General features: G+C 38.9%; 1 protein-coding gene across 3 annotated transcripts in view; it reads right to left on the reverse strand.

Moving 5' to 3' along the window:
• The window catches only part of POT1 (protection of telomeres 1), a 168,064-nt gene that overhangs the window by 30,588 nt on the left and 109,819 nt on the right, over positions 1 to 27,657 (reverse strand). For all 3 annotated transcript variants that reach the window (XM_048836897.2, XM_048836898.2, XM_048836896.2), the window contains 2 exons: positions 18,664 to 18,954; positions 13,205 to 13,360 (listed from right to left, as the gene is read on the reverse strand). In XM_048836897.2, coding sequence (XP_048692854.1) covers positions 13,205 to 13,360; positions 18,664 to 18,954 — 447 coding nt within the window. The remainder of the gene's footprint in view (positions 1 to 13,204; positions 13,361 to 18,663; positions 18,955 to 27,657) is intronic.

The raw sequence follows: 27,657 nt of genomic DNA on the forward strand, positions 1-27,657 counted from the left end.
CTGTAAAGGACTATCTGGCTGCCTGCAGCACTCTGATCTATATTATTTGACTATTGGATGAGTTAATCAAAATCATTAAAGGAACGCAAGGGGTTTCTAGTGGAACTTAACTTTACTGTCTCTGATTGTACAAGATGGGAGTGTAATCAGGGTACAGTTGTGTAAAAAATAATAATAGCAGTGCAAGGAATGTTAAGATCAATGGTTGTGAAACCCTCAGTTCTGTATTGTTTTATCTTTATGGCCCCCACTTTTCTATTGTTATTCTGTCTGGTTCTCTAATTGTTTCTGTCTGCTGTATAATTAATTTTGCTAGGTGTAAGTTAATTAGGGTAGTGGGATATAATTGGTTAGAAAATTATGTTAGGATTGATTAGTTAATTTTTTAGTAAAATGACTGGTTAAGGTATAGCTGAGAATATTACTATATAAACGGGTCAAACAGGAAGTGGAGGGAAGGGAAATTGGAATCATGCTTGCTAAGGCAGGGGAAGGGAACAGGGAATAGGAAACGGAGAACAGGGACACAGGCAAGACTCTGCAGTATCAGAGCTGGGAAGGGGGACAGGGTAAATGCTCTGCGGTGTCAGTGCTGGAACAGAACACTGGGGAACAGACGCTATCAGCATATAGAGAGAAGTCCGACTGGTGTGAAGGGCTTCAGAATACGCTTGCTTGCAAACTAACCCCAATAAACATCGTATTGTCCGCACTTTGGATTTCTGTTCTTTTGCGGCTTGCTGTCTGTGTGACAAGAATCAGGGAAGTGGGAGGGTAAGGAAAAGCCTTCTAAAGTGTTTAGAAAGATAAATGCTGGTATTTGTTTTTCCCCAGCTTTCCAAGTATTGGTATAGTAAGATGACTGCACGAGCCTCCAATTTATCCATATGTAGCAGCCCAGCAGAAATAAAACACATGAATCCAGCCAGAGACAAGTGGGAAAATGTCACTGACTTAAGCAAATTGGCAACCTGGAGATTTTGCAGTTTCACTTCCATTTTCCCCAGAATCAGTTTAAGCATGAATCTTTTTACAGGTCAATTCTTAGCAAAGTAGGAATAAATGTGAAATGAACAGCCTGAACTTTAATGAGAAATCATCTAGGGGATAAGGCTACCTCCCTAAAAATCCAGAGATAATTTCCATCTCATACATTTATAATCATTTGGGCTTGGTCACTCAATAATCTCATTTGTATTTTTTTAAATCGTTATCCTGGATTTAATACAAAATGTGATATATCCTGGTGTGTGTGTGTGTGTGTGTGTGTGTGTGTGTGTGTGTGTGTGTGTGTGTGTGTGTGTGTGTGTGTGTGACAAAGCTCTGTCCTTGCCTCCGTGGGTCCTGTGTTTCCTGGCAGATTTCGCTAACCTCAGAGGTTCACCGTGACCCTGCACGTAACCCTTCTCTCTCTCTCTCTCTCTCAAGACAAGGGTCACAGTCTACTGAGCCATTTTCATCATAAGCCAGCAAGGGAGGTGAGGAGAAGTTATCCTTCCTTGCACAGTCTCTGTTGTCTCCCAGTCTCGTGATTAATCAGGGGGCAAAGGTGTGGGGCGGGGGGAGCCCAGGCCCACCCTCTACTCCGGGCTCCAGCCCAGGGACCCTAATAGTATCAGCTATGGTAGCTGACCTTTTAGAAACATGACATGTACAATTCCCTGGGCTACTTCCCCCACAGCAGCCCTCACTTCCTCAAGCTCCACCTGACCCTGACTTCAGGGCCTCCTTCCTTGTGCCTGATATGGTGTGTACTACTCAGCCTCTCCAACAGCGCAACTTCCTCCCACAGCTCCTGACATGCACACCCACCTAACTGGGAGCCTTTTAACTAGTTTCAGCCAGCCCCTGATTGGCTTCAGATGTCCCAATCAACCTAGCCTTCTCCCTGCCTTCTGGAAAGTTCTTAATTGGCCCCAGGTGTCTTAATTGACCTGGAGCAGCTGCCATTTCACTTATCCTGGTGCCAGGGATTTGTTTAGCCTGGAGCTAATATATCTATCTCCCACTACTTTTCTATAGCCATCTAGCCTTGCCCTGTCACAATATACACACAATGAACAATTTTTTTTTTTTTTTTTTACTTTTTTTTGCCTACTGAGTAGGTGCAGAAGAAAGCCTGAGATATGTGATCACTGCGTGATTGATCTTGTTGAGTTAGGGATAAGTATGTACTAGGCAAGCAGACGTAGAGGTTTTGCTGGTGCCAACTGCCCTTTTCTTGGGCTCAGCCTAAACACCAGGCCACTAGAATACTGGGATGAGAAGAAAAAAGAAAACACAGCTTTGTACACAGAATCTGATTCATCCAAAGAAAACAGAACTCTACTTGAGGGAGAGGGAAGGCCAGGTTCCTTTTCTCTTAACTTCTTTTGTTTTCCTTTCCCTTCTTGCCCTGAGCCCCAATATGCCAAAGCACTTAAGCATGAGAGTGGATCCACTGCAACCAATGGGACTATTCACATGCTTAAATTTGTTCACATCCTTAGGAGCGTTGCTGTTGTTGTGGGAACTATTTCCCCCTAAAAAGTTAATAAAATACAGTTTAATACATACTTATTAATTACCTTCCCTAATATTACTTTTCCCCATCACACACAAACAGTTGCTTTTATTGCTGGTACAATGGTATCAAGAATGAAGGGAAGCTGGTCCATACAATTATGAATGTGAAAGGAGTTGGTTCATGAGATAATCTCCCTATTAGGATGTAGTCCATGCCGTGAAAGCATTTGTAAGCCCCATGACCTACAAAATCATCAACCCCACCATTAACTCAAACTAAAAACAGGATGAGCATAATCCAAGAGTAATTAGGATTAATCCTTCAGTGAGACCATAGGAAGCCAGAAGAAGCCAATTAGAAACAGCTGAAAGGCTGTCAAATCAGGAAAGGTAGAAGGTCAAAGAAAAATATGAGAAAGTTTTGAAAGAATACATCTTACTTGTATGGAATTCTTTGCATCAGACTTAGAATGAAGTATGAGAAGTCCCAAAAGTTGATACATCCAAAACATAAGGATGCTGTTGCATAGCCTTGTAGTGCTATATAAATAGCAACTTAAAAAACAAAACAAAACCCTAAACTCAAGGAAAAAGATGACTACTTACCTTACTACAGTACTATAATTGTTGTTCCTCAAAATGTGGGTGCATATGTATATTCCACTCAGATGTGTACATGCCCTGTGCACCAAAGCCAGAGAAGGTAGCCTAGCTGTACCCAGAGGGGTAGCAGTCATACCCTCTGGCCCTTTATCTCCTCCCCAATTTATTTAAGAGTAGGCCAGTGCCGACCTTCCTCAGTTTCTTCACACTGAAAAGTAAAGAATTGAGACTCTGACGCAGAGGGGACAAAAGGTGGATCATAGAATACATATCTGTACCCAAATTTCAAAGAACAGACACAGTACAGGTAAGTACCAGTCTTTTCTTTGAGTGGCTGCAGACCTGCATTCCACTCAGATGAGTCACAGGCAGTATTAGAAGGAGGTGGGGCTCTGCATCTCCTTAAAAGCCCATCTCCTTAAAGAGCATCTGAAAGACTGCCTTTCCAAAATTCACTTCTGATTTGGATGCAGTTGTAATAGCATAATGCTTGGTAAATGTATGCATGGAAGACCAAGTAGCAGCCCTGCAAATGTCCAATGTTAAAACATCACTGAGAAACGTGATCTATGTTGCATGGGACCTTAACCTCTGTGGAAGTAAACTCTGAGCTATCCCACAAGCCACTGTAATACAGGATGTTATCCATCTGGAAGTCGTCTGTGCAGAGACTGTTTGACTGTTTATGCAATCTGCAAATGAAACCGAAAGATGAAGAAGTGATGAAAAAATTGGCTTAGTTCTTTCCAAGTAAAATTCCAAGCATCATCTCACATCCAAGGAATGAAGATGCTGTTCGTCAGCATTTGATTGAGGTTTGGGAAAAAAAACAGAGATAAGCAAATTGTCTGGTTAAGATGAAATTGTGACAAAAACTTTGGATGAGGTCTCAAGGCCACTTTGTCCTTGAAAGACCGGGTATACATTAAGACCTGAAGCTCACTAACTCTTCTCATGGAAGTTATGGCCACAAGACACACTGCCTTTAGGCACAGGAGAGATAGAAAACAAGTTGCCAACGGGTCAAACGGAGGACCCATGAGAGCAACCAACACAATGTTAAGGCTCCACTGAGAAATCACTTTGATGAGTGATCCCTCTCAGAAATCTGACTACCATGGAGTTTGAGTAAACTGATTTACTTGAACTGGAGGATGAAATGCCGAAATCACCAATAAGTGGACTTTCAATGAACTGACTGACAGACGAGAGGACTGAAGGGATAATAGATACTCCAAAATGTCCTGGATGCAGGCCTCTTCAGTTGAACTCCCCAGGCCAGGAACCACACTGAAAACAATTCCACTTAACCAAATATGTAACCCTAGTAGAGGGCTTTCTACTATTAAGGAGAAACTATCAAATGCAGAACAGTGTGCCTCCTCCTTATCTAGCCATGAAAGTGAGGTGCAGACTGCTCAGTGCTGGATGCAAAATCTGAGGCAGTAGAATGGTAAAACAAGGAAGAGGAGTGAAGTGCTATAGTAGAGAAATTGAGGAAGTCAGAAAACCAGCACTATCTCAGCCAAGCTAGTGCAATGAGAATCAGTCTGGCATAATCCGCCTTCAGCTTGATGATGACCTGAGGAGTGACTGGGATCAAGCATACATCGGGACCAATCCATAATTCAGATGAAATGCATCAGTCAGGGAACCTGGACTGAAACCTGCATGAGAGCAAAAGTGACGGCACTTCTTAATGTCCTCCATTGCAAGCAGGTCTATAGTCGGAATGCCCCATTGTCTGAAGATGGACTTCAGCACACTGGTCTTTAGAGACCACTCATTAATCAGGAACTTCTCCCTGAATAGACGATTGGCCAAGTAATTCTGGGCCCCTGGTAAATGAATGGCTGTGGGATTGATGTTCTCTTCAATGCAGAACTGCCACAATTTCATCACCTTCTAACAAAGCTGGCTGGAATGAGCTCCCCCTTGTTTGTTCACATAATACGTCACAGTAGTGTTGTCAGTGAGTATGTGAATTACTGCACCCTTGATCGGTGCTCGAAATATCTTGCGTGCATTGTAAATGACCTGAAGCTGATATGAAAAGATACCTCCTGCTCCATCCACAAACCTTGTACCTTAAATTCCCCTAGATATACTCCCCAATTTATTGTGTAAGCATCAGTATTTATGGTCCTGTTTGGGGAGAGGAGGTGCGGAGATGTATGCCAGGGTGCTCCCTTTGCTCATTACTCTGAACTGTCCACCACTGGAGAGAATGAAGAACTGCCAGAGGCATTTGGACAAGCCCATTTTATGCCTGATAATTTGGACGATAGTCCAACTTCAACGGGAACACAGGAGCAATCTTGCATGCTGGACTATGTAAGTGCATGTGGTCATAAGACCTAACATCTTCAGGCCCACTTGGGTAGTAGTCGAAGGGTAAAATGGAGGACAGATACAGGTGATGAATTGCCCAGAATTGCTCATTTGGTAGAAATGCCCTCAAGCTCAAGCAGGACCCCAACAAGCTTGCTTTTTTGATTTGGTATTTATGTCAACTTCCCCATGTTTAAGATCAGACCCAGATGATCAAAAAGGAGTAATGTGAACTGTACATACAAGTGGACTTGTTCCCCTCACTGACCAATCATCCAGGTATGGGAAGACATGAATTCCTCTTTTTCTAATTTTTAGCCTGGAGTTTTAGTCTGAATCATACATAAATGAAAGACCCTTGAATATAAGGGATTTTTTTGGAGTTGAATCTTTATAAAATATACAAGAGACACCACCTTACAAAATTTGCCTGATAGCAAAAATTTCTGAGCTGGATAAATTTTTAATAGTTAAGTGCTGTATTTCTCCTCATATCCAATGATCCTAAGGAATAAATCTAACTGTATGATTAGCTCTGAGCAGCCATTTTTTAGAGACTAAAGGTGAGATTCTACAAAGATTTGAGGCAGTTAAACATGAATTTTGGCTCTGATCTTAAAAAAACAACAACTTATTATAGCGACAATTAGAGAGCCAAATGAGTAATTTATAAAGCTATTTTTGCTCTAGCTGGCTCTATGGAGCACAAAATAGCGTATCATTATTCCTTCCACCCAAGCAAAAGAGAAATGAAACTGCTGGATTAAAAGACAGACAAGAGTTTGCAAGCTAGCAATACTCAATGTCATTATAATACATTAAGGATGGATATTGTGTTGTACTTCAAGCAAAGCCAATCGAACCACATATTGTACCATATTAGTGAATGATGAACCTCTCCAAGTTTTTTGATCACTACAAGGCATTGCTTCCCCCCGTATTTATATTTTGATCACATACACATAGATGTCTTTTCATTCTTAGTGATACTATTAATTTGTTTTAGACATTTGATAACTGCTTATAAGTAAAGTGATATAATTATAACCAGCAGCGTCATATATGAAAACGGTTGTACAGGTTATGAATAGCAACACAGTATAACATTAATTGATTATACCCTATGTAAGAAAGCATAATATATATAAATTCCTTTGGGAGGCAGCATTGCATATTGTTAGCATCATGTTAAGCAAGAAGCTTTGAACATGCTAAGTAATATCAACTCCCAATTCACAGAATGCTTGTACAAAAAGTGTATGACACTTCTTTATATTTTAGCCGGTGCTAAGATATAATCCACCAGGAAAAAAAACATTAAAAAGAGCACTGCCACTATCAGTCTCTATAAATGACATCTTCAATTATAGATGTCAATGACTAGAGACAAGAAACAGCTCCCCTTACTTGAACTTGAACTAGAACAATCCTCTTAATGAACTACAACTGGTACCTGTACGACAAGTATGTTTAAAAAAATGTTAAAGAAACATCAAAATGGAAATCAACAACAAAACATTCCAGATAGCATTCAAGAACATACCAGAAGTAGGTACCAATATAATTAATAGATGATGATTCTAAAAACGACAATAAAAGAAAATATGACAAATAAAATATATGATAAATAACAAATTTACATCAGATATTTAAGGCAAGTAAAATTAAAAGCTAAAGCAACTTTTCAGCAAACTAAGTTCTCCCCACTATCCTAAACCATACAGGACAATGCCTATGTTTGTTAAAAAGAATGCACAGTATTTTAAAGAACATTTAGAGTGGCAGTCATTAAAAAGCCAATACTGGCCAATAATTAGTGTACACTGGTATCTAATATGATCAGTTTCCAATTAACTTTGGTGCTCTCTATGGTACTAGTGATCAAATATTAACTTTCTAATCCACTTGCAAAACTCAAAATGATTTCTGCTCAACATATATTGATGACCATTCTGTCTTATCCACATTCTACATAGCCATACATAATGGGTTAAATTGTGTCCAGTCCTGCAGAAGTGAGCGTCAGGAACAAGCAACACAATCAGAGACCTTGCACTGAGGAACAAAAGACCTAAAGAGATTTAGAACTCTCTCTCTCTCTCACATACACACACATGGTAGAAGAGGTCGGGGTGGGGAAGGACCATGGCCCTGCCTGACTGTCTTCCCTGTTCAGAAGGTGCCATGTTTTCTTATATTCCAAGAGATAATCTGCTTGCTGGTACAATAAATACAGGAGCATCTGCTGGGACAATGTACATTTACATCTCTCCCAATGCAGCAATGCTGAAGAGCTATATTCTGACCTGATGGGGAAATGAAGGCAGCAACCGTACATAAAATAAAGCCTATTTATCAGTAGTAATTACAGCGTAGTCATAGTCTTACTAATCTTTAGTTTTCCCAACAGAAAACCCTATTCATAATCTGACTGGAAAAAAAGATGTATATAATATACTCAGATCTTTAGTTCTCTCTGGCATATACTGAAAGACAATATAGTTGTTTTTACAAACTCTTGCAGGGAATAAGCATGAAGATATATTCTGATGCCATGCTTCATGATTTGTTATAAATTGACTATATACTGTACTACCCAATTTCTCTACTATGATCTTTTCTTGCTCCTTGTCAGAATGCTTTCAAATGCATACAATTTTAAAATAAAATTAAATATTTTGTTTTTATACAGTCTTTGCTATTGACTTCTTGATAACAAGTCTGGGTAAAGGAGATTATTCTTACATTAAAACATTATTCAAAGCTGCTGCTGTTATTCCAAACAGTACATGATGATACTGGAAAGTGTAACCTATCATTTTAACAGCAATTTACATGAAAACACAATTCTAAAGGAATTTCAAAGGAAAAAAGGATGTACCAACAAATAGTGTAGTATTTTATTGGTTCTACCATCCTGAAATTGCCAAAACACCTCCTAAATCGCAATACCTATTATGGGCATTCTTATATTAATACCTATTCTGGAAAGCACTTAGATTTTTACTTAAATCACATTGACTTCAAAAGGATTTTAAGCATGTGCTCAGAGTTAAGCACACAGGATTAGGTGATTTCCTTGTCTGTGCATAACAAAAGCCTGTATTACATGACGTATTACATGAAATAATATGACCACAGATTATTTCAGTCACGTCTCTTGCAAACATTCCCTCATATGTATAGCAAGTCCTTTATTAAAGCATCTCTCCCTTTTACTAAGAACATCTGAAGTTTTAATTATGGGTCTATTCTGTATGACAAATAAGCAAAATTGAGTGCACACAAACATTAAACTTCAAAGATTTGTAAAATTTCAGCATGCAGCAGCTGGAATCCACATTTTTACTGTAACCTTACCTAAATTAAAACCACCTATTATAGCAAAAATTTAAGTCTGTAAATGAATACAAAGAAGGCTCAATGCCTACAATTCTGATTTAGCCTGTAGTTAAGAAAATGTATGTCTTAAAAATTCTAGTGAATTCCAGCGATATATGAATGCTTACTTGACGAATCATACTGTGCCATCAATATTTCGGGCAGGCACAGCTCCCTGAACTTTGCTGGTTCACGATCTTGGGGTAATTTTCCAATACTCTTTCTGTCCTCCTAGTTTCAAATCCAAATTTGTGCAAAGTGCTGTCACTTCTTCATCTATAACACATACAAAATGTGCCCCTTCCTTTATCTCCACGGCCAAAAGTCTTGCTCAGGCAAGAGATAACAAGGATGTGCATAATGCAGTCTCCTCTTCTCAGGTCTCCCTTCTTTCTTCCCAGGTCTCCCTTCTTTCTTCCCATCTTTCCCCTCACCAATCCTTCTAATAAGATGCAGTACATTCTACCTCTGCTGCTATGTGTTCTCACTTTCTATTGCACTTCCCATTAGTGCATTTTGCTTTATCAACGTTTTCAACCTTACCAAACCCTTTTTCTTCATCACCATCATTATTATCATCAATTTCACCTCTAAACATCCCCCATCCCCACATTGACACTACACTTGAACAGTCTCCATTCTCCCAGGGTCCAAACCATCTCAACTCAAGCCCTTCCTAGAAATTCAGTTATTTTGGCTAGTCTTCCATTACCAACCAGAGAGAAAGGATTAGGCTGGGATTTGGTTAGGCTGGGATTTGGGAGACCAGGGTTCAATTTCCTGCTCCACCACAGGCTTCCCCACTCCACCACAGGCAAGTCACCTAGTCTCTATGCCTCCGTTCCTCATCTGTAAAATGGGGATAATAGCACTTTCCTCCTACCTGATGATAAATACATCAAAGATTGGGAGGTGTTCAGATAGTATGGTATCATGAGCCATATAAGTACCTAAGATAGATTTAGTTTTGCCTGTAATAGAAATTTCAAAGATATATACTCATAAAATTGCAACATAAACATACACACAACAATCTGGACCTACAAGATATGTACTAAACCTAAGCATGTAAAACACATTCTTGTTACATATGTGTGCCCTGGTGGGCCTGGGGTAGCCCTCACTGGAAATGCTAATGTCAGGGCAGGCTGCAAAAAGGGAGAGCAGATACTCCCAAGACTGGTGGGTAACACTGAGTTAAACTCCCCAACAAGTCCCAAACTCTTCTTCTGATCCCCCACACTGATTATCAAGAAGCAAAAAAAGAAATTACACAGCCCCCTTGATTGCATTCCAGTTCTCTGGCTCCAAATCAGCACCTAGGTCCAGTACAGTGAGAAGTTATTTAAAAAACACTGCTCACATATACAAAATGTTTTTCTGACCCCAAAGAGTCAGCCATATCACCAGGTCACTAAAGGTTTGGATGTTACCCAAAATACCACACTCTCAGCCAATCCTTTAGTGTCTAAAACTAAAGGTTTATTATAAAGAAAAAAGGAAGAACAAGAAGAGAGATTTTAAATGGTAAAACAGTCACATACATACAAAGACTTTGAAGTCCATATATCAGATTCCTAGCAGTATTGGTTAGTTTGCTGGCTTGAAAGTCCCTCTAGAACACATCCACAGCTTGGATGGGTCATTCAGTCCTTTGTTCAGAGCTTCGTTTTCAGAAAGGTTATACCAGAGGTAAGAAGCAGGAATTAAAGACAAAATGGAGAAGATGCAGGTGCATTTTATAGTCTTTTGCCATGGGGCTTATGGTACCTTTGTCCCAAACACAAGCTGCCAGGCACATGGCCTGGAAACCTTAGAGTTCTGTCCATAGGCATGTCCCTGCATGCTTTGCCAAGTCAGAAGGCACACCCCTTGCCTTCTCTCAATGGGTCAATTGTATAGCTGATGGTCCTTAATGGGCCATTTAATGGGCTAGGCAGTGCTGATGCCAGACTGTCTGGGGGTGTCACCCAGAAGCATAGCACAAGTTTTGAAATACAGACATACATACATATCTATAACTCATAATGTAAAGGTGATACAAACATATAAACAAGATTATCATATTTGGCAAATTACAACATTTTTGCATATACCTTACATGGTATATCTGGCATAACTCATCGCAATTTTATAATATTGGTATTCATAATATCCCAAAGTGTCCCCCAAACTCCATACAGTGTCACAATATGTTCTTCCTCATCTCCTTTATCTGTACTTTTACTGCAAGGTTCTTGGAGCAGAAACCTTGGCTTACATAGGATCAGCAAAACCCTTTTATTGTTACTCTGTATTAGGAATTCAGGTTCCTAAAATCACCTTATGGTTCTGGGCCAAACAGGGCAGCAAAGCACAGATATCACATTCTCTCTGAAAGATGTTTGACTAAGTTGTGTCTAGAGAGACCTTCCTAGGGCTTGTCTTCACCTGTAAATCTAATAATGCTATGCAAATGTGAGCAGACAAAACAGATGATAGGAACATAAACATAACTTGCTGGTCAGCATAGACAAGAACAGATGTATGAGATACAAGAAGGAAACCGGAAGAGATAAATGGGAAGAAAAGTAGAGGCAGCTTATGAAACCACCCCACGTATTATGTTCTTACATTAAAACCTGGATTCAGGAGGGGAAACTTCTATTACAAACATTACTGACTGAGAAGGATTGGGTGCTACAAACACCCAAGACTTCACAGTAAAAGGAAACTGATCATCTTTAGAATCTTAAAAAGTGTAGACGTTCTCCTCCTAATTCTCAGACAGTACTGTTCAACACTGTTTTTGGAGTGAATCTTTTAGCAAGAGATAAATCTATATTTGGGAAAAAATCTAAGATTAATAAAAATAACTGTGTGACCAATATAGTTAACAATTCTTACATAAACAAGAGCCATCTTCTCATCTGCAAATTACTCATGAACATGTCTTTATTTATTAATGTATCAGTATTGTAAACTGATTTTAAGTCTACCCATAACACTGGATTAATATTTTCAACATAAAAATATATCTACACCCTCCCCTCCCCAATTACTTATAAAATTGATCCTAAAACCAAGGATATCTTAAATAGTGTAATAGTCATGCTGTAAAATGAAAGCTACATTTTCTGCTAATCTATTTTATTCAGAAGCAAGATGGTACTGTTGCTAAAGATCAAATGTTTAATTATAAAAAGAAAAGGAGTACTTGTGGCACCTTAGGGTATGTCTACACTACGAAATTAGGTTGAATTTATAGAAAAGTCGGTGTTTTAGAAATCATTTTTATATATTCGAGTGTGTGTGTCCCCACAGAAAATGCTCTAAGTGCATTAAGTGCATTAACTCGGCGGAGTGCTTCCACAGTACCGAGGCAAGCGTTGACTTCCGGAGTGTTGCACTGTGGGTAGCTATCCCACAGTTCCCGCAGCGTCCGGAAATGAGATTCAAAAGTTTGCGGTTCTTTTCGTACCTGGCCAGTGCATCTGAGTTGAGAGTGCTGTCCAGAGCGGTCACAATGGAGCACTCTGGGATAGCTCCCGGAGGCCAATACCGTCGAACTGTGTCCACAGTACCCTAAATTTGACCCGGCAAAGCCCATTTAAGCGCTAATCCACTTGTCAGGGGTGGTGTAAGGAAATCGATTTTAAGAGCCCTTTAAGTCGAAAAAAAGGGCTTCATCGTGTGGACGGGTGCAGGTTTACATCGATTTAACGCTGCTAAATTCGACCTAAAGTCCTAGTGTAGGCCAGGGCTTAGAGACTAACCAATTTATTTGAGCATAAGCTCAGGAAAGCTTATGCTCAAATAAATTGGTTAGTCTCTAAGGTGCCACAAGTACTCCTTTTCTTTTTGCGAATACAGACTAACACAGCTGCTACTCTGAAACATGTTTAATTATGTTGTTCTTTTCCCTAAGTATAATCAACATTACTGACCCACTAAAACAAGATATGTATTGCAGAATGCAGCAGACTTCACAGAATATGCAATACCCTTTTGTAGACTGTAGAATTATCATTTAATTGGGCAACAAATTTAACCCCATTTTACATCAGTTCCAATAAATAATTTTCAACTATAGAGTACATTTTTCATAATGCATTACGTTCACATGGTAATGAATGACATTACAATATTTGGAAAGAGCTGTTTAATTGGAAGGATAATTTTTCATAGTGATTTTAAGGTAATGAGGCTGTTTCACACCTGCTGAAGGTGATCTGCACTAAAATAGCGTGTACAGGAAAGATCGTAAAGGATAAAAAGCACATTGGAAACAAAATCATCACATGTAGAAGTGGATAGCTAGCTTTCTTGAAATGAATCCAAAACAAAAAAACAACAACAAAAAATCCAGTAAAATTAAAGTTAAAAATACTGACTTCTCTGTTACCTTCAGTGATTTTGCCAGTTTCACATGGTTATCGTAAACTAGAATGTCTACAATCAGATTTCTCAGCTGATGGATAAGAACTTTATCTCCTTCAAGGTCACTTTCTTCCACAAGCACCTTCCAAGATGGGTAGGGACATTTTGTACCATCCCATACCTGCCATGAAAAGAAATTATTTCAACAATCCCTTTTAATACTTTTAATGTGCAAAATAAAAGGTTTAAAAAGTTGATTACTTTAGATTAAATTGTTACAAACATATGTAACTACTTACCTTCACATGATTAAATATTGTGAGTCAAAATAGTTACTAAAGTTACTTTCCTCCTTAACTAAGAAAAACACTCACTTGGTTCAGCAGCAATTTTTCAAGTTTAAGTAGTGTCGATCACAGCCCCTATATATTTTTTTATGCTACACATACTCTAAATTGGTATTCACTACTTTTTTTTCCCCTCTCCAAACTTTGTCGGTCTTTATGATGAACAAGCCCAGTCCTTCAAAAGGTAAATTTAACATCTTAGCCTGAACACCACCTTAAGAAAAGCCAAATTTAAAAACCAAGTAGTAGTGGTGGAGAGTAAGGGGAAGTGCCACAGATCTGGTGTAGTATGTGACACAAAGACTGCTTGACGGAATGTCTAGAGACAATTTGGCCCTCTTATTAACATGGACTTGATTTTCTAGGATGCTTATCAGGCAGGTGGACTGGGAGAAGGAAAAAAACTTCTCTCAAGCATAAAAATTGTACCTGGACTTAAGAACCCAGCCCTGGAAATCTTTTGGTGGGTTCTCTCATGGTACTTAGTTGGAGGAGATGCACCCACTGGTGTTTAGCTGGCCTTTCAAAGATTCCTCTCTGTCAATAGACGTTTTTGCTACTACTGCTGTGGAAGGCAGACCAAAGGAGGAAAAGTGAGTACATGCTAGGAACTCTCTAAAAAGAGTTGTTTTCTCCCAGGGCTGAAGGTATCTGGTGCGGTGGTTCATTATGGACATTTTATTGTCATTTGATATATATCATTCAAATCTGGTATTTTGTATGTAGGTCCACATGGGGATAATTGGCAACAGAGCAAATAACCAGTCTAGGGCATCACAACAACAGAGACCTAAATTAAAGGCTAAACTATTAGCAGTTACTAGCTTCTTAAAACTACAATTTATACCCTATGAAATAAAGTGGCAAGGTTATTACCAAAGTAGACAATAATGGTTGTAATAAAATAATGGTTCAGAAAGCTGCTGTTTACAGTGTAGGAAAGAAACTAAGGGTAGATGGGGCCATAACAATTAAATGTTGGATCTACAAGGAGACACGCTTACAACCCCAATGGACGCTGTTTTCTAGACAGTTCTCAATACATGGTGCTAAAGCATGTTTTCCCAAGAGTTAGCATCTGTAGAGGTAATTTGCAAAAGAAAAGACAAGACTTTTCCCTTTTTGTCTACTTCCTGTAGCTTAGACGGAAAGATATCTCCTGTTTGGAGGGCCCTCAAGAGAAGCATTTACAAGAAATACAAGTCATGTGCAAAAAAGCTAGAGAAAACACATGTGCTCAACCTTACAAAGCAGACAAAAGAAGAAAGCCACCCACATTGAGGACCCAGAGCAGGAAAAGGAACTTGCTGCCATGGATCCTAAGAAGTTCTAACTTCCACAGACAACTGCACCCGGGCATAACTGGAACCAACTTTGGATCCAACATCTTACCTGATTTTGCATATTGGTGCCTAAATTACCTGACCTATTAAAAAGTTGCCAGTATTTTTGTACTTTAAAGAAGTGGACTAAGGCACCAAGGATTTCTTTTACGGTTGGTCTCAGGAGTAGAGCTGGTCAATTGACAGAAAAAGCAGCAGTGTGTGTGGATTTTGATAAAATTTCCCCCCCATTTTCCACCTGGCTGTATTTGGAACAACTCTGTAGTCCAACACTCAAAAGAGGGAATTGATAAACTCTGATCCAAAGAGCTTATTCCCCCGTCAGATCTAAGGACAACTATTTAATTTAATTTTTGATAGCTGGAGAAACCTGAAGGACCTATGGATTCCTTTTAAGGATATCCCTTTTCATACCCATTAGCCACTAAGGCCTCTTCCAAGAAAGGTCTTTAATCTGTGGTTCCTTCTCTACTTTCATAGATGTGAATGAAGCTCAAGCTTCCTTCTTAAGCAGTTGAAACACTGGGAATGAGTAGATGGAACCAATATTTTGCTAGAACAAGAAGCCACTGACACTTTTTCTTTAAAGACCTGTCCATTTCTCCATTTCTGCTACCGCAGGGACCAACTCCTGTTACACTATGAACCAAAAATTTGAACATTAGGCTATTTAAAAGGCTAAAAAGGTTATTTAGTACGCTAACTAAATCAAACCTGTGCAGGAAACAGGAACTGGTCCTTCACAGCTGATAGAAAGACAGGGACAGCTTGGGGTGGAGGCCTTTTATACTCATGGATACAAAACGCTGCAGTAGGAAACATCCATGCATCCCTTAGTTGCTTTACAGCTTTGAATGGTTCCATGGCAAGGCACGCTCTTCTTATGATAGAGGTGGGCAGAGGCAATTTAATGAAGGAAGCGATAAGTCTTTTAATCTTGTAAACTTCATCTTGTTTATGCATTAAAAATTCAGTTTTATTTTTCCTTCTTCATCACCTGCTTCTGACAGCTTTTGCTCCAGTGTGAGGATTTGAGTATCCCCAATTTAAACAGAAAATTCTCAGAGCAGTTGGTAAGCACTTGCCAATTGCTCTTTGCTCATTTTTTTGCACAGCACTGCTACTGGTCATTTGGTTTATTAGTTCTGTGCAACAAATACAATATCAAAAACTGGTTAAACAAATACTATTGGCTACGCACAAAGCCCTGGAAGTAAGTTTGATTGTTTCTCTGAGTGAACATCAAAAGGTCTGTTAGGCCACCACAATGATGACTACCTTCACATACTTATTCATTGAGCAGCTGGTCTGGTGAAAATTATTAAATAGTCAAATTAATCATTGCTTTAAATCATAAGAACAAAGACTTAATCAAGAGCACCATCTGAACTATATGAAATGGTGGTGGCATGGACACTACCTTTTAGCAATTCAGCACAGGCTAGCCAAGACCCTGCCAAAAGTATGAGCCTTGCTTATAGCAAGATCAATGTCTGACAGAGAATCAGATAGACTTTAGCACATAGGCACCAAGGAGTGCATTAACAATGCCATAACAATATTAGACAAATTCAGAAATGCTAATTTTGGGGTTAACTGCTATATTTAAATGCAGTTTTATGTGGTAATATCTTTATGCTACTCCTACAAAAATGACACTGTCAAGGTTACTAGTACAAATAAATTGATCTAACATGCTTCACAAGTCAAGCCTTTATTTCCCCCTCTCCCAGTTGTTCTTTTGCTTATATAAAACTGACACAAATGCAAGAGTCTATGGAACTTAAAATAAACAAAAAGCAATGAAAGATAAACAATTTAATAAATTACTTGCCTGTGTCCTTACAAAAGGATCTCACAGCACGAACGTGTGCTCATTGAGGTAATGAACTATGAACATTTTACCTCCAGTTCATAAAGTACTTAAATCATTTTATTAATCCTTCTTTGACATCCATTTTACATGGGTTTGTTTGAATTAAAATGTTTGTAACAGCTGTAGGGCATGTTGCAGGATGTAGTTTAAATAACATTCCTTTTTATGTCATGTAAACAATGTTCTTCATGAGAACACCTATGCTGCTTAAATGAAGGAATAATGCACTATTTTCTGCCTATCTAAAAATACTAAAATATGGCTTCAGATAATTGTTTCTTGGCTTTACTACACATAAAAGCAGAAATACTCAGATGGAAAACATCAGACTGTCTCTTATTTGTTAACAGTGAACTCATGGAGGGGTTTCAGGATAAAATCAGTCCACTGTTGCTGTTTTTAATTCAGGAAAATTACACACACAGATCCCTTTTCACTTAGCTGACGTTAAGTATTAATTCCCTGAAAGTGCTTTCAAACAGCGTGACACACTGTATTTTGTTTCTTTACTCAAGCACTGATTCTGTAAAGAATTTAGGCATAACTAATAAAGGCTAACTCAAATACCTCAAAAAGATAGCTGTCATAAATATAAAGGGAAGGGTAAACCCCTTTGAAATCCCTCCTGGCCAGGGGAAAGCTCCTCTCACCTGTAAAGGGTTAAGAAGCTAAAGATAACCTCGCTGGCACCTGACCAAAATGACCAATGAGGAGACAAGATACTTTCAAAAGCTGGGAGGAGGGAGAGAAACAAAGGGTCTGTGTCTGTCTGTATGCTGGGTCTTTGCCGGGGATAGACCAGGAATGGAGTCTTAGAACTTTTAGTAAGTAATCTAGCTAGGTATGTGTTAGATTATGATTTCTTTAAATGGCTGAGAAAAGAATTGTGCTGAATAGAATAACTATTTCTGTCTGTGTATCTTTTTTGTAACTTAAGGTTTTGCCTAGAGGGGTTCTCTATGTTTTTGAATCTAATTACCCTGTAAGATATCTACCATCCTGATTTTACAGGGGGGATTTCTTTATTTCTATTTACTTCTATTTTTTATTAAAAGTCTTCTTGTAAAAAACTGAATGCTTTTTCATTGTTCTCAGATCCAAGGGTTTGGGTCTGTGGTCACCTATGCAAATTGGTGAGGCTTTTTATCCAACATTTCCCAGGAAAGGGGGGGTGCAAGTGTTGGGAGGATTGTTCATTGTTCTTAAGATCCAAGGGTCTGGGTCTGTAGTCACCTAGGCAAATTGGTGAGGCTTTTTACCAATCCTTGTCCAGGAAGTGGGGTGCAAGGTTTTGGGAAGTATTTTGGGGGGGGAAGGACTCGTCCAAACAGCTCTTCCCCAGTAACCAGTATTAGTTTGGTGGTGGTAGCGGCCAGTCCAAGGACAACGGGTGGAATATTTTGTACTTTGGGGAAGTTTTGACCTAAGCTGGTAAAGATAAGCTTAGGAGGTTTTTCATGCAGGTCCCCACATCTGTACCCTAGAGTTCAGAGTGGGGGAGGAACCTTGACAATAGCATACTCAATCCATCCATCCATATGCTAAACAATGCTACATAGTGTATTAAATTATATCCTGCTTCTGTTCTAATGAAACATAATACAGAGAAGTGTACATAAAAGAAGTCTGTTATTTAACTAGCCACAATGTAGAAACTTAAAACAGACAATATCATTTTTTCAGCATTAAGAAATTCTGTAATTTCAAACTACAAATGCTTGTGAAATCCTATTCTGAACACGTACCTTGTCACACAAATATTTGTGAATAATTCTAGAGGAATAGGTGAGCTGACTCCTATATAACATTATTTAAATATAAGATTGAGTGAAATCATTAAAACCCTGAAACATAAAGCCTTGAAATAAGAATCTAATAGTCAATCTGTAACAATTATTTAAATTGTTTAAAAATCCACCTTGAGAAGAAAGGAAGATCCATCCACTTCTGCTTTCCCTACAAGTTGGCAAGTAAGGTCAAAAAACAGCATTGGCTGGACACCAGACAATTTTGCTGTTGGCCCACAGACTGAAAGATTACTAGCTGCCCACATACGTAGTTCTTCTATTGTTTTCTGTTCTTCTTCTGTGAAAGAGTACGATTTACTAGAGGTTCGAGGCACTATCGGTGCTCCTACGGTTCCATCAAATGTCAAGGATGCAAAGCCAATACCAGTAATCCCCTGCATCTGTTCATTGTATTCCCTGATCTACAACACAAAAACAGGAAGAAAAAAATATTGACTACAGTGCATGAAAATGTATAAAAAATTCAATATTTTATATGCATAAAAATGATTGTTGCCTGTTATTGCTCTTTAAAATGTATTAGTCCTACAAAATAAGAACACATATGGAGGGAGGAACCAAATGAAAAAACACCAAAACAAATGAATACACCCAGAAAACCAACCAGACAAGCAACAGAAAATTCAACCTAACACCAATAATTCCTGTACTGGCAGGATCCAAAATGCATATGTAAATAAATTATAAAAATAATTAGCTCCCATATAAAGCTTTTCATTCATCGACCTCAAAGTGCTTTCCAAATGGAGGTAAGCATCTGCCCTACTACCCTTTACAGATGAGGAAACAGAGGCACAGGGTGAGGTGAAGGTCAAAAGTATAACTGGGTTAAAAAAATTAGATAAGTTCATGGAAGATAGCTCCATCAACGGTTATTAGCCAAGTTGGTCAGGGATGCAACCCCATGCTCTGGGTGTCCATAAACCTTTGACTGCCAGATGCTGGAACTGAACAACAGGCAATGGATCAGTCTGTATTCGCAAAAAGAAAAGGAGTACTTGTGGCACCTTAGAGACTAACCAATTTATTTGAGCATAAGCTTTCGTGAGCAACAGCTCACTTCATTGGATGCTGTGTTCTGTTCATTACCTTTGAAGCATCTGTCACTGGGCACTGTCGGAAGACAGACTAGTGGGCTCAATAGGGCTGTTCTTATTTTCTTATGGCTTGCCACAGGTTACTAAGCAGACCACTGATAGAGCCCCAGTATCATGATTCCAAGTCCAGCTCCTTATACACTACACCACACTGCCAGCTAATAAAGTAGATTGTTGAACATTGCCCCTTCGGTTCCTCAATAATAAAATACACCAATTCTGTGAGCTACACTTCTACTCTTATGACAACACAATAAATAGATCAATTTCCCCCCTGATTCATGCATGTAACTTACCTTAATGGGAGTTCCGAGTCCCAAATATTCTTCTTCCTGCAATGGACACCTGCCTGCCAGATGACTGATTTAACTTATGCTTGCCACTATCCAATGCATTCTGGAAAGCTCAAATCCTGAAGTGTTCCCTCAAGCAGCAGACAGTCTGCTCCTCATATTCTCCTGTCTCTATGTGATGTCAATAGGACATCCTCACATACATGATATGATCCATTAACAGGAGCTCTAGGCACTGGCCCACTTCGCCAAGTGGGTAATCCAGCCCTACATAATTTAAGAGTTGGCTATCAAAAGGTAGTAATTGTTCAGAATAACTCATCTGAATAATTTTGCCATTTCTACATCCTAGATCTTAGCCATGCTGTAAAATGATCAGTACAGGGTTCCCAGTGCCCTGTTTTCAGGCCAATTAAATACTTTAGCAATTTAGAAAATAGCACAAACCCAAAAGAACCTGTACTACAAAACTGCTCTAAACAGCAGGAGATTTAATCAAGAATTTGCCAACATTTCCAGAGCATAATTTGTAACATAAATATACAAATAAATAAATAAACGTTATCAATTTGTAAACAAAGCAGCTAAAGAGGGCTTGATATCAGGAAAAGTCCCTTAATCCTTGCTACTTTGTCTACAATTATAAATGCCTTAAGGATCATTTCTAGGATAAAATCCAACCTTACATGCACTTATATATTCTTTAGACCTGACAGATAAAGTAAGCAGCATTTCATGAGGTAGCTTTTCCTAAAGATAATGTTATAAATTTTAATCTTTTGACCTTTAGCTAAAACCAACCAACCAAAAAAAAAAAAAAAAACCAACAACAGAAGAACAAAAGATATAAATCTGGAATGTATGCATTTTTCATAATTCTTTTGAAGTGAATCAACTCTGTCTCCTAACTCCCACCTCAATGCAAAAAAAGAAAACTTCTATTATAAACAGCATAGACCCATGATAAATGAATAGCCTTTAGCTCTGCTGCTGACACTGGCAATATATTCTATACTATGCACAAAACTGTGCAGCACTGAGGGAAAAGGAAAGCCTTCTTTCTTCAGTTTTATTCATTTATCTATGATCAAAAAGATTTCAGCTATATCGTCAAATATTTTATGTGGCATTTCAAATGAATCCCTCTCACAGATGATTTGCTTTTATTTCCCATTTATTTGTTCAATAATTTATCAAGTACCCATTGCCATAGTATCTCAGCAACTTACAGACTGAAAACTCACCACTAGACCTAAGAGAGAGAAGTTTATGAAGCTCTTAACTTCCTGTGTAAGTAAGACAGGAAACTATACTGGCTCATGTGGAATCCTTTGAGTTTTCATCTATCCCTTCAATTTAGACTATTTTCGCTGACTATAGCCTTGATTTCATTCTCCTTTCTTATGGGCTCTGTTTGTGCGTGCCATGCTCCTACGGTCTCTATGAGTAACCTTAGTTTATTACAATTGAAATCAGAGACAAACACAGTTAAGTACAGTAATTAAGCAGTAAAGGAAATGAAACATAAGAGAGTAGACCTCAAAAAGCATGATGGAGGACATTAACAAATGACCTTGAAGTGAAGAGTTTTTTCTGTGAAATTCCTTAAGTTTGGGTAAGTGAGGAAGCCACTCACAGGTCTCAAAGCTGTTCATAAGGTAAATAATGCATGGTACTATTTAGCAAATGACAATGTGAACAGAAAAGTACATAGAGCAGAGGTTACAAAGAAAAAAAAAATGACCTAGCTGAGAACATTAGAACCAAGGAACAGATGATATAGAGGGAGAATGTTCTTGGCTTGCCCATTGCAAAGGACTGTGACTAAATAAGTGGAGTGTAATCTAAAGAAAATTCATGGACAGAGTTCCATCAAATGTGGCTTGTTAAAGCACAGTGAATAGTTCTCAAACCATGGTAAGCAATGCTACACTATAAAATAGCTATGTTTAAACTAATTTTAGTTTTAATTAAATGTAGATAAAGCTAACCTGTGAATTTAGTAAAAGATGACAACCTTTTCCTACAAGAAATGCTTTTTATTATTCCTGGAATCTTGGCTGGCGGCAAGACAGATACTCTCTGGAATAAATAATTATCACTGTAGCAAAACATCTACTGGGGGAAAAAAAAATACAACAAAACAGATGATGTGGACCATGCTTGCAATGGCAAGCAACTACCTTCACTTATGGTTTAAGGGAGCTTCTGGATAAGTGATTTTAAACCTGAAGAATTGAGTGTGAAATCCTGACCCCACTGAAGTCAAAGATAAACGCCCATATACTTCAATAGGACAGGATTTCACCTGGAATATATTTACACAACAGTTGCTAATCTCCAATGCTTCATGAATAGATTTTAAAAAGCCAAATACATCTGGATTCAAAAAAACATTATCTATCTAGTTCAATGGAAGGGAAAGTGTGATAATAAATTGAATATTAGACTGGGATAATTTTGAGGTAATTTTCCATCAAAACTGATAGTTAAATTATAAAGGCAAGAGCAACGTAAGAGACTTTACAAAACTACTGCTGTCATAGATCATCAAAATGCCTCACAAAGACAACATAAAGCTAGTTTATAACTGCTACAGTAAGAAGAATCTAAACTAAATCTGAAAGTTGATTTCCAGCTGGATTAGGAATCAAAGACAGCTTTTTCAAACCTGGATGCCACAAGTTCAAAGGCTTGATCATAATTTACATATTTCTCAAAAGAATGACTGGTAGTTTCAAGACAAAGGGTTTGTTTCTTAAATAGAACAATATTTCACTGTAAATAGTCTTCTCTGATGAATTCCTTCTTAAACTGAAACCAGTCAAAGAATACACTAAATGTTGCTATAAGGCATTGGCAAAACAGTAAAGTTATAATTTGCTTTAGCATCTTAAAATTATTATACGCAACTTAGTTAACTTTTACTATTCTAAATTTGCCAAGTGATCGAACCTTGACCAGCTCAATCAGATTTTCAGATTATTCCTGAGATAGAGGATTGATGCCTGTGACAGCTACTTTTATGAAAACATTTTCCTTCCCAAAATAATGTCTTCTGGAACATTACCTTATATTTTGTAAATGTTTTGTCACATTCCTTTAAGTGTACTAATCCACAATTTAAACTAGTTTTAATAATATGGTATCCTGATCATATGCTCTCTCTTATATTTGGGTTTTACTATTTTAATTCCTTTATCCTAATAGCTGCATAATAATTGAGGCCATATAAGAAGGCAGGTGGTAATGGAAGAGAGAAGTAACATATAATATTTCAGTATATACGTTGTGTTCCCAATGTTAGTTAAATCTTTGTGCATATATTTAAACAGAATGCTAACAAAAATAAATTACTACAAGCAGCTGTAATGTTTTGAAGAGAATATCCACCAGCTTCTAAAATAGGACACATTTATAAAGACACAATTTGGACACTATGCTGTGCAAGCTTCTCCATACAGTTTTGCCAATGCACTTATTTATCAAGTAGCCAACACCAACTATTGTACAGAAATTGCTGATCTGGGTGGATAGTTTCAAGCTTGTGAGTGTGCATTTGTTTCAAAAGTGTACAAACACTAAATAGGATTTGCATCTAAGGCAAATGCATTACACCACTATGGCACTTAGTCCCCTTCATGGTATTGTGCTATAAATGTGGTGGCCTCAGTCCAGGTCCTAGGGGACAGATGTCCACACCAAACACACAAAAAGTCACAAACAGTGCCATCATGACTGTTGGCATCCTTATTGAAAGTCTCAGTAGAGGATTAAGGATGAAAAAAGTATTGACACTAAACTACTCTTAACTTTTGCGATGGTCCCACCAAGTCAGGATAGAGTAACATGAAGAACAGCCATGCTGGATCAAACCTGTGGTCTGTCCATTATTCTGTCTCAGAGAGTAGCCAGCTCAACATGCTTCAGAGGAAGGTTAAGGAAACATGCAGTAGGTGGATGTGGGATAATCACCCCCTCCATGAAGGTCTTATGCTAATCCTAAATAGCTAGAAATTGGTTTAAGCCAGTATTGCATTTTCTTGTGTTACAATTCCAAAAAGCCCAACACCATTTTTTTTGTTTTGTTTTAAACTCAAGGATGAAAGTAGTATTGTGGATGAACTACGCTTTAATTCCTTTGCCTGATTGAACGTTGTGGAGGTGAAGAACCACCTACTTATTATAGTTATACAGCAACCCTGATATTCTATGAAAAGAAAAGGAGTACTTGTGGCACCTTAGAGACTAACAAATTTATTTGAGCATAAGCTTTCGTGAGCTACAGCTCACTTCATCGGATGCATTCAGTGGAAAATACAGTGGGGAGATTTATATACATAGAGAACATGAAACAATGGGGGTTACCATACACACTGTTTCAGAGTAACAGCCGTGTTAGTCTGTATTCGCAAAAAGAAAAGGAGTACATGTAGCACCTTAGAGACTAACCAATTTATTTGAGCATGAGCTTTCGTGAGCTACAGCTCACTTCATCAGATGCATACCGTGGAAACTGCAGCAGACTTTATATATACACAGAGAATATGAAACAATACCTCCTCCCACCCCACTGTCCTGCTGGTAATAGCTTATCTAAAGTGATCATCAGGTGGGCCATTTCCAGCACAAATCCAGGTTTTCTCACCCTCCACCCCCCCACACAAATTCACTCTCCTGCTGGTGCTAGCCCATCCAAAGTGACAACTCTTTACATAATCAAGTCGGGCTATTTCCTGCATAAATCCAGGTTTTCTCACATCCCCCCCACCCCCATACACACACAAACTCACTCTCCTGCTGGTAATAGCTCATCTAAACTGACCACTCTCCAAGTTTAAATCCAAGTTAAACCAGAACATCTGGGGGGGGGGGGGTAGGAAAAAACAAGAGGAAACAGGCTACCTTGCATAATGACTTAGCCACTCCCAGTCTCTATTTAAGCCTAAATTAATAGTATCCAATTTGCAAATGAATTCCAATTCAGCAGTTTCTCGCTGGAGTCTGGATTTGAAGTTTTTTTGTTTTAAGATAGCGACCTTCATGTCTGTGATTGCGTGACCAGAGAGATTGAAGTCTTCTCCGACTGGTTTATGAATGTTATAATTCTTGACATCTGATTTGTGTCCATTTATTCTTTTACGTAGAGACTGTCCAGTTTGACCAATGTACATGGCAGAGGGGCATTGCTGGCACATGATGGCATATATCACATTGGTGGATGTGCAGGTGAACGAGCCTCTGATAGTGTGGCTGATGTTATTAGGCCCTGTGATGGTGTCCCCTGAATAGATATGTGGGCACAATTGGCAACGGGCTTTGTTGCAAGGATAAGTTCCTGGGTTAGTGGTTCTGTTGTGTGGTATGTGGTTGTTGGTGAGTATTTGCTTCAGGTTGCGGGGCTGTCTGTAGGCAAGGACTGGCCTGTCTCCCAAGACTTGTGAGAGTGTTGGGTCATCCTTTAGGATAGGTTGTAGATCCTTAATAATGCATTGGAGGGGTTTTAGTTGGGGGCTGAAGGTGACCGCTAGTGGCGTTCTGTTATTTTCTTTGTTAGGCCTGTCCTGTAGTAGGTAACTTCTGGGAACTCTTCTGGCTCTATCAATCTGTTTCTTTACTTTTGCAGGTGGGTATTGTAGTTGTAAGAAAGCTTGACAGAGATCTTGTAGGTGTCTGTCTCTGTCTGAGGGGTTGGAGCAAATGCGGTTATATCGCAGAGCTTGGCTGTAGACGATAGATCGTGTGGTGTGGTCAGGGTGAAAGCTGGAGGCATGCAGGTAGGAATAGCCGTCAGTAGGTTTCCGGTATAGGGTGGTGTTTATGTGGCCATTGTTTATTAGCACTGTAGTGTCCAGGAAGTGGATCTCTTGTGTGGACTGCACCAGGCTGAGGTTGGTGGTGGGATGGAAATTGTTGAAATCATGGTGATTTAATCAAGAATTTGCCAACATTTCCAGAGCATAATTTGTAACATAAGTTAAAGAATTCCTGCCTCTCAGGAGAGAGAGGGGGATCACATGACCAAGAAGAATGTCTGATTCCTGGTTTCCTCAACCCACACAGTAATTCCTCATCAGTTAAGAGCTCCCAAGTATCTAAACTGTCACTTTCTGTCAGAAATTTATTAATCACCTGCACATCTACCAATGTGATATATGCCATCATGTGCCAGCAATGCCCCTCTGCCATGTACATTGGTCAAACTGGACAGTCTCTACGTAAAAGAATAAATGGACACAAATCAGATGTCCAGAATTATAACATTCATAAACCAGTCGGAGAAGACTTCAATCTCTCTGGTCACGCAATCACAGACATGAAGGTCGCTATCTTAAAACAAAAAAACTTCAAATCCAGACTCCAGCGAGAAACTGCTGAATTGGAATTCATTTGCAAATTGGATACTATTAATTTAGGCTTAAATAGAGACTGGGAGTGGCTAAGTCATTATGCAAGGTAGCCTGTTTCCTCTTGTTTTTTCCTACCCCCCCCCCCCCCAGATGTTCTGGTTTAACTTGGATTTAAACTTGGAGAGTGGTCAGTTTAGATGAGCTATTACCAGCAGGAGAGTGAGTTTGTGTGTGTATGGGGGTGGGGGGGATGTGAGAAAACCTGGATTTATGCAGGAAATAGCCCGACTTGATTATGTAAAGAGTTGTCACTTTGGATGGGCTAGCACCAGCAGGAGAGTGAATTTGTGTGGGGGGGTGGAGGGTGAGAAAACCTGGATTTGTGCTGGAAATGGCCCACCTGATGATCACTTTAGATAAGCTATTACCAGCAGGACAGTGGGGTGGGAGGAGGTATTGTTTCATATTCTCTGTGTATATATAAAGTCTGCTGCAGTTTCCACGGTATGCATCTGATGAAGTGAGCTGTAGCTCACGAAAGCTCATGCTCAAATAAATTGGTTAGTCTCTAAGGTGCTACAAGTACTCCTTTTCTTTTTGCATACACACTGTAACGAGAGTGATCAGGTAAGGTGAGCTATTACCATCAGGAGAGCGGGGGGGGCGGAGGGAACCTTTTGTAGCGATAATCAAGGTGGGCCATTTCCAGCAGTTGACAAGAACGTGTGAGGAACAGTGTGGGGGAGGGAGGGAAATACCAGCGGAAGTTGGTCCAATAAAAGGTATTACCTCACCCACCTTGTGTCTCTAATATTCTGGGACCAGCATGGCTACAACAACACTCCAAACAACATTCTATTGAAGAGACAACCCTAAAAGACAGACAGACACAGCACACATTTCTCTGATAATACTGTAGTTAAGAAACAATTTGGAATATTTTAAAATTGTGAAAGACTTGGCAAAATAACACTAAAGAGGATTTCCGGTAACACGCTAACAGAAAACAGATGTACCAGAAACAACAATCCCTAGTTATAGGCATACCTGGTCACACTGTCCACAGTTAAGGTTGCCTGACACATCCCATATTAAGATCCTGTGTTCAAGTTCCTTATAATTTTGTCAGACTTTAGCCATTTGGACTGAATTACTTCCATGCCAAATGTGTGCCTCAGGCTGAATATTTTTCAAGTTTCAGCCAAAATGATTTGGTTGTTTCTTTGAATGAGTTTGGGAGAATATATACCGTTTTGCCAATATTATAAAAAATTCTTACAACTGTTTAGTTGAGTCGCTCTAGTACTCCCATGCATGAAGCAAGGGCTTGAAATTTGGCAGGGGAGAGTTTTCCTCATGCTGGG

This window comes from Caretta caretta, chromosome 1 (assembly GCF_965140235.1).
Source record: "Caretta caretta isolate rCarCar2 chromosome 1, rCarCar1.hap1, whole genome shotgun sequence".
Taxonomy (NCBI): domain Eukaryota; kingdom Metazoa; phylum Chordata; order Testudines; family Cheloniidae; genus Caretta; species Caretta caretta.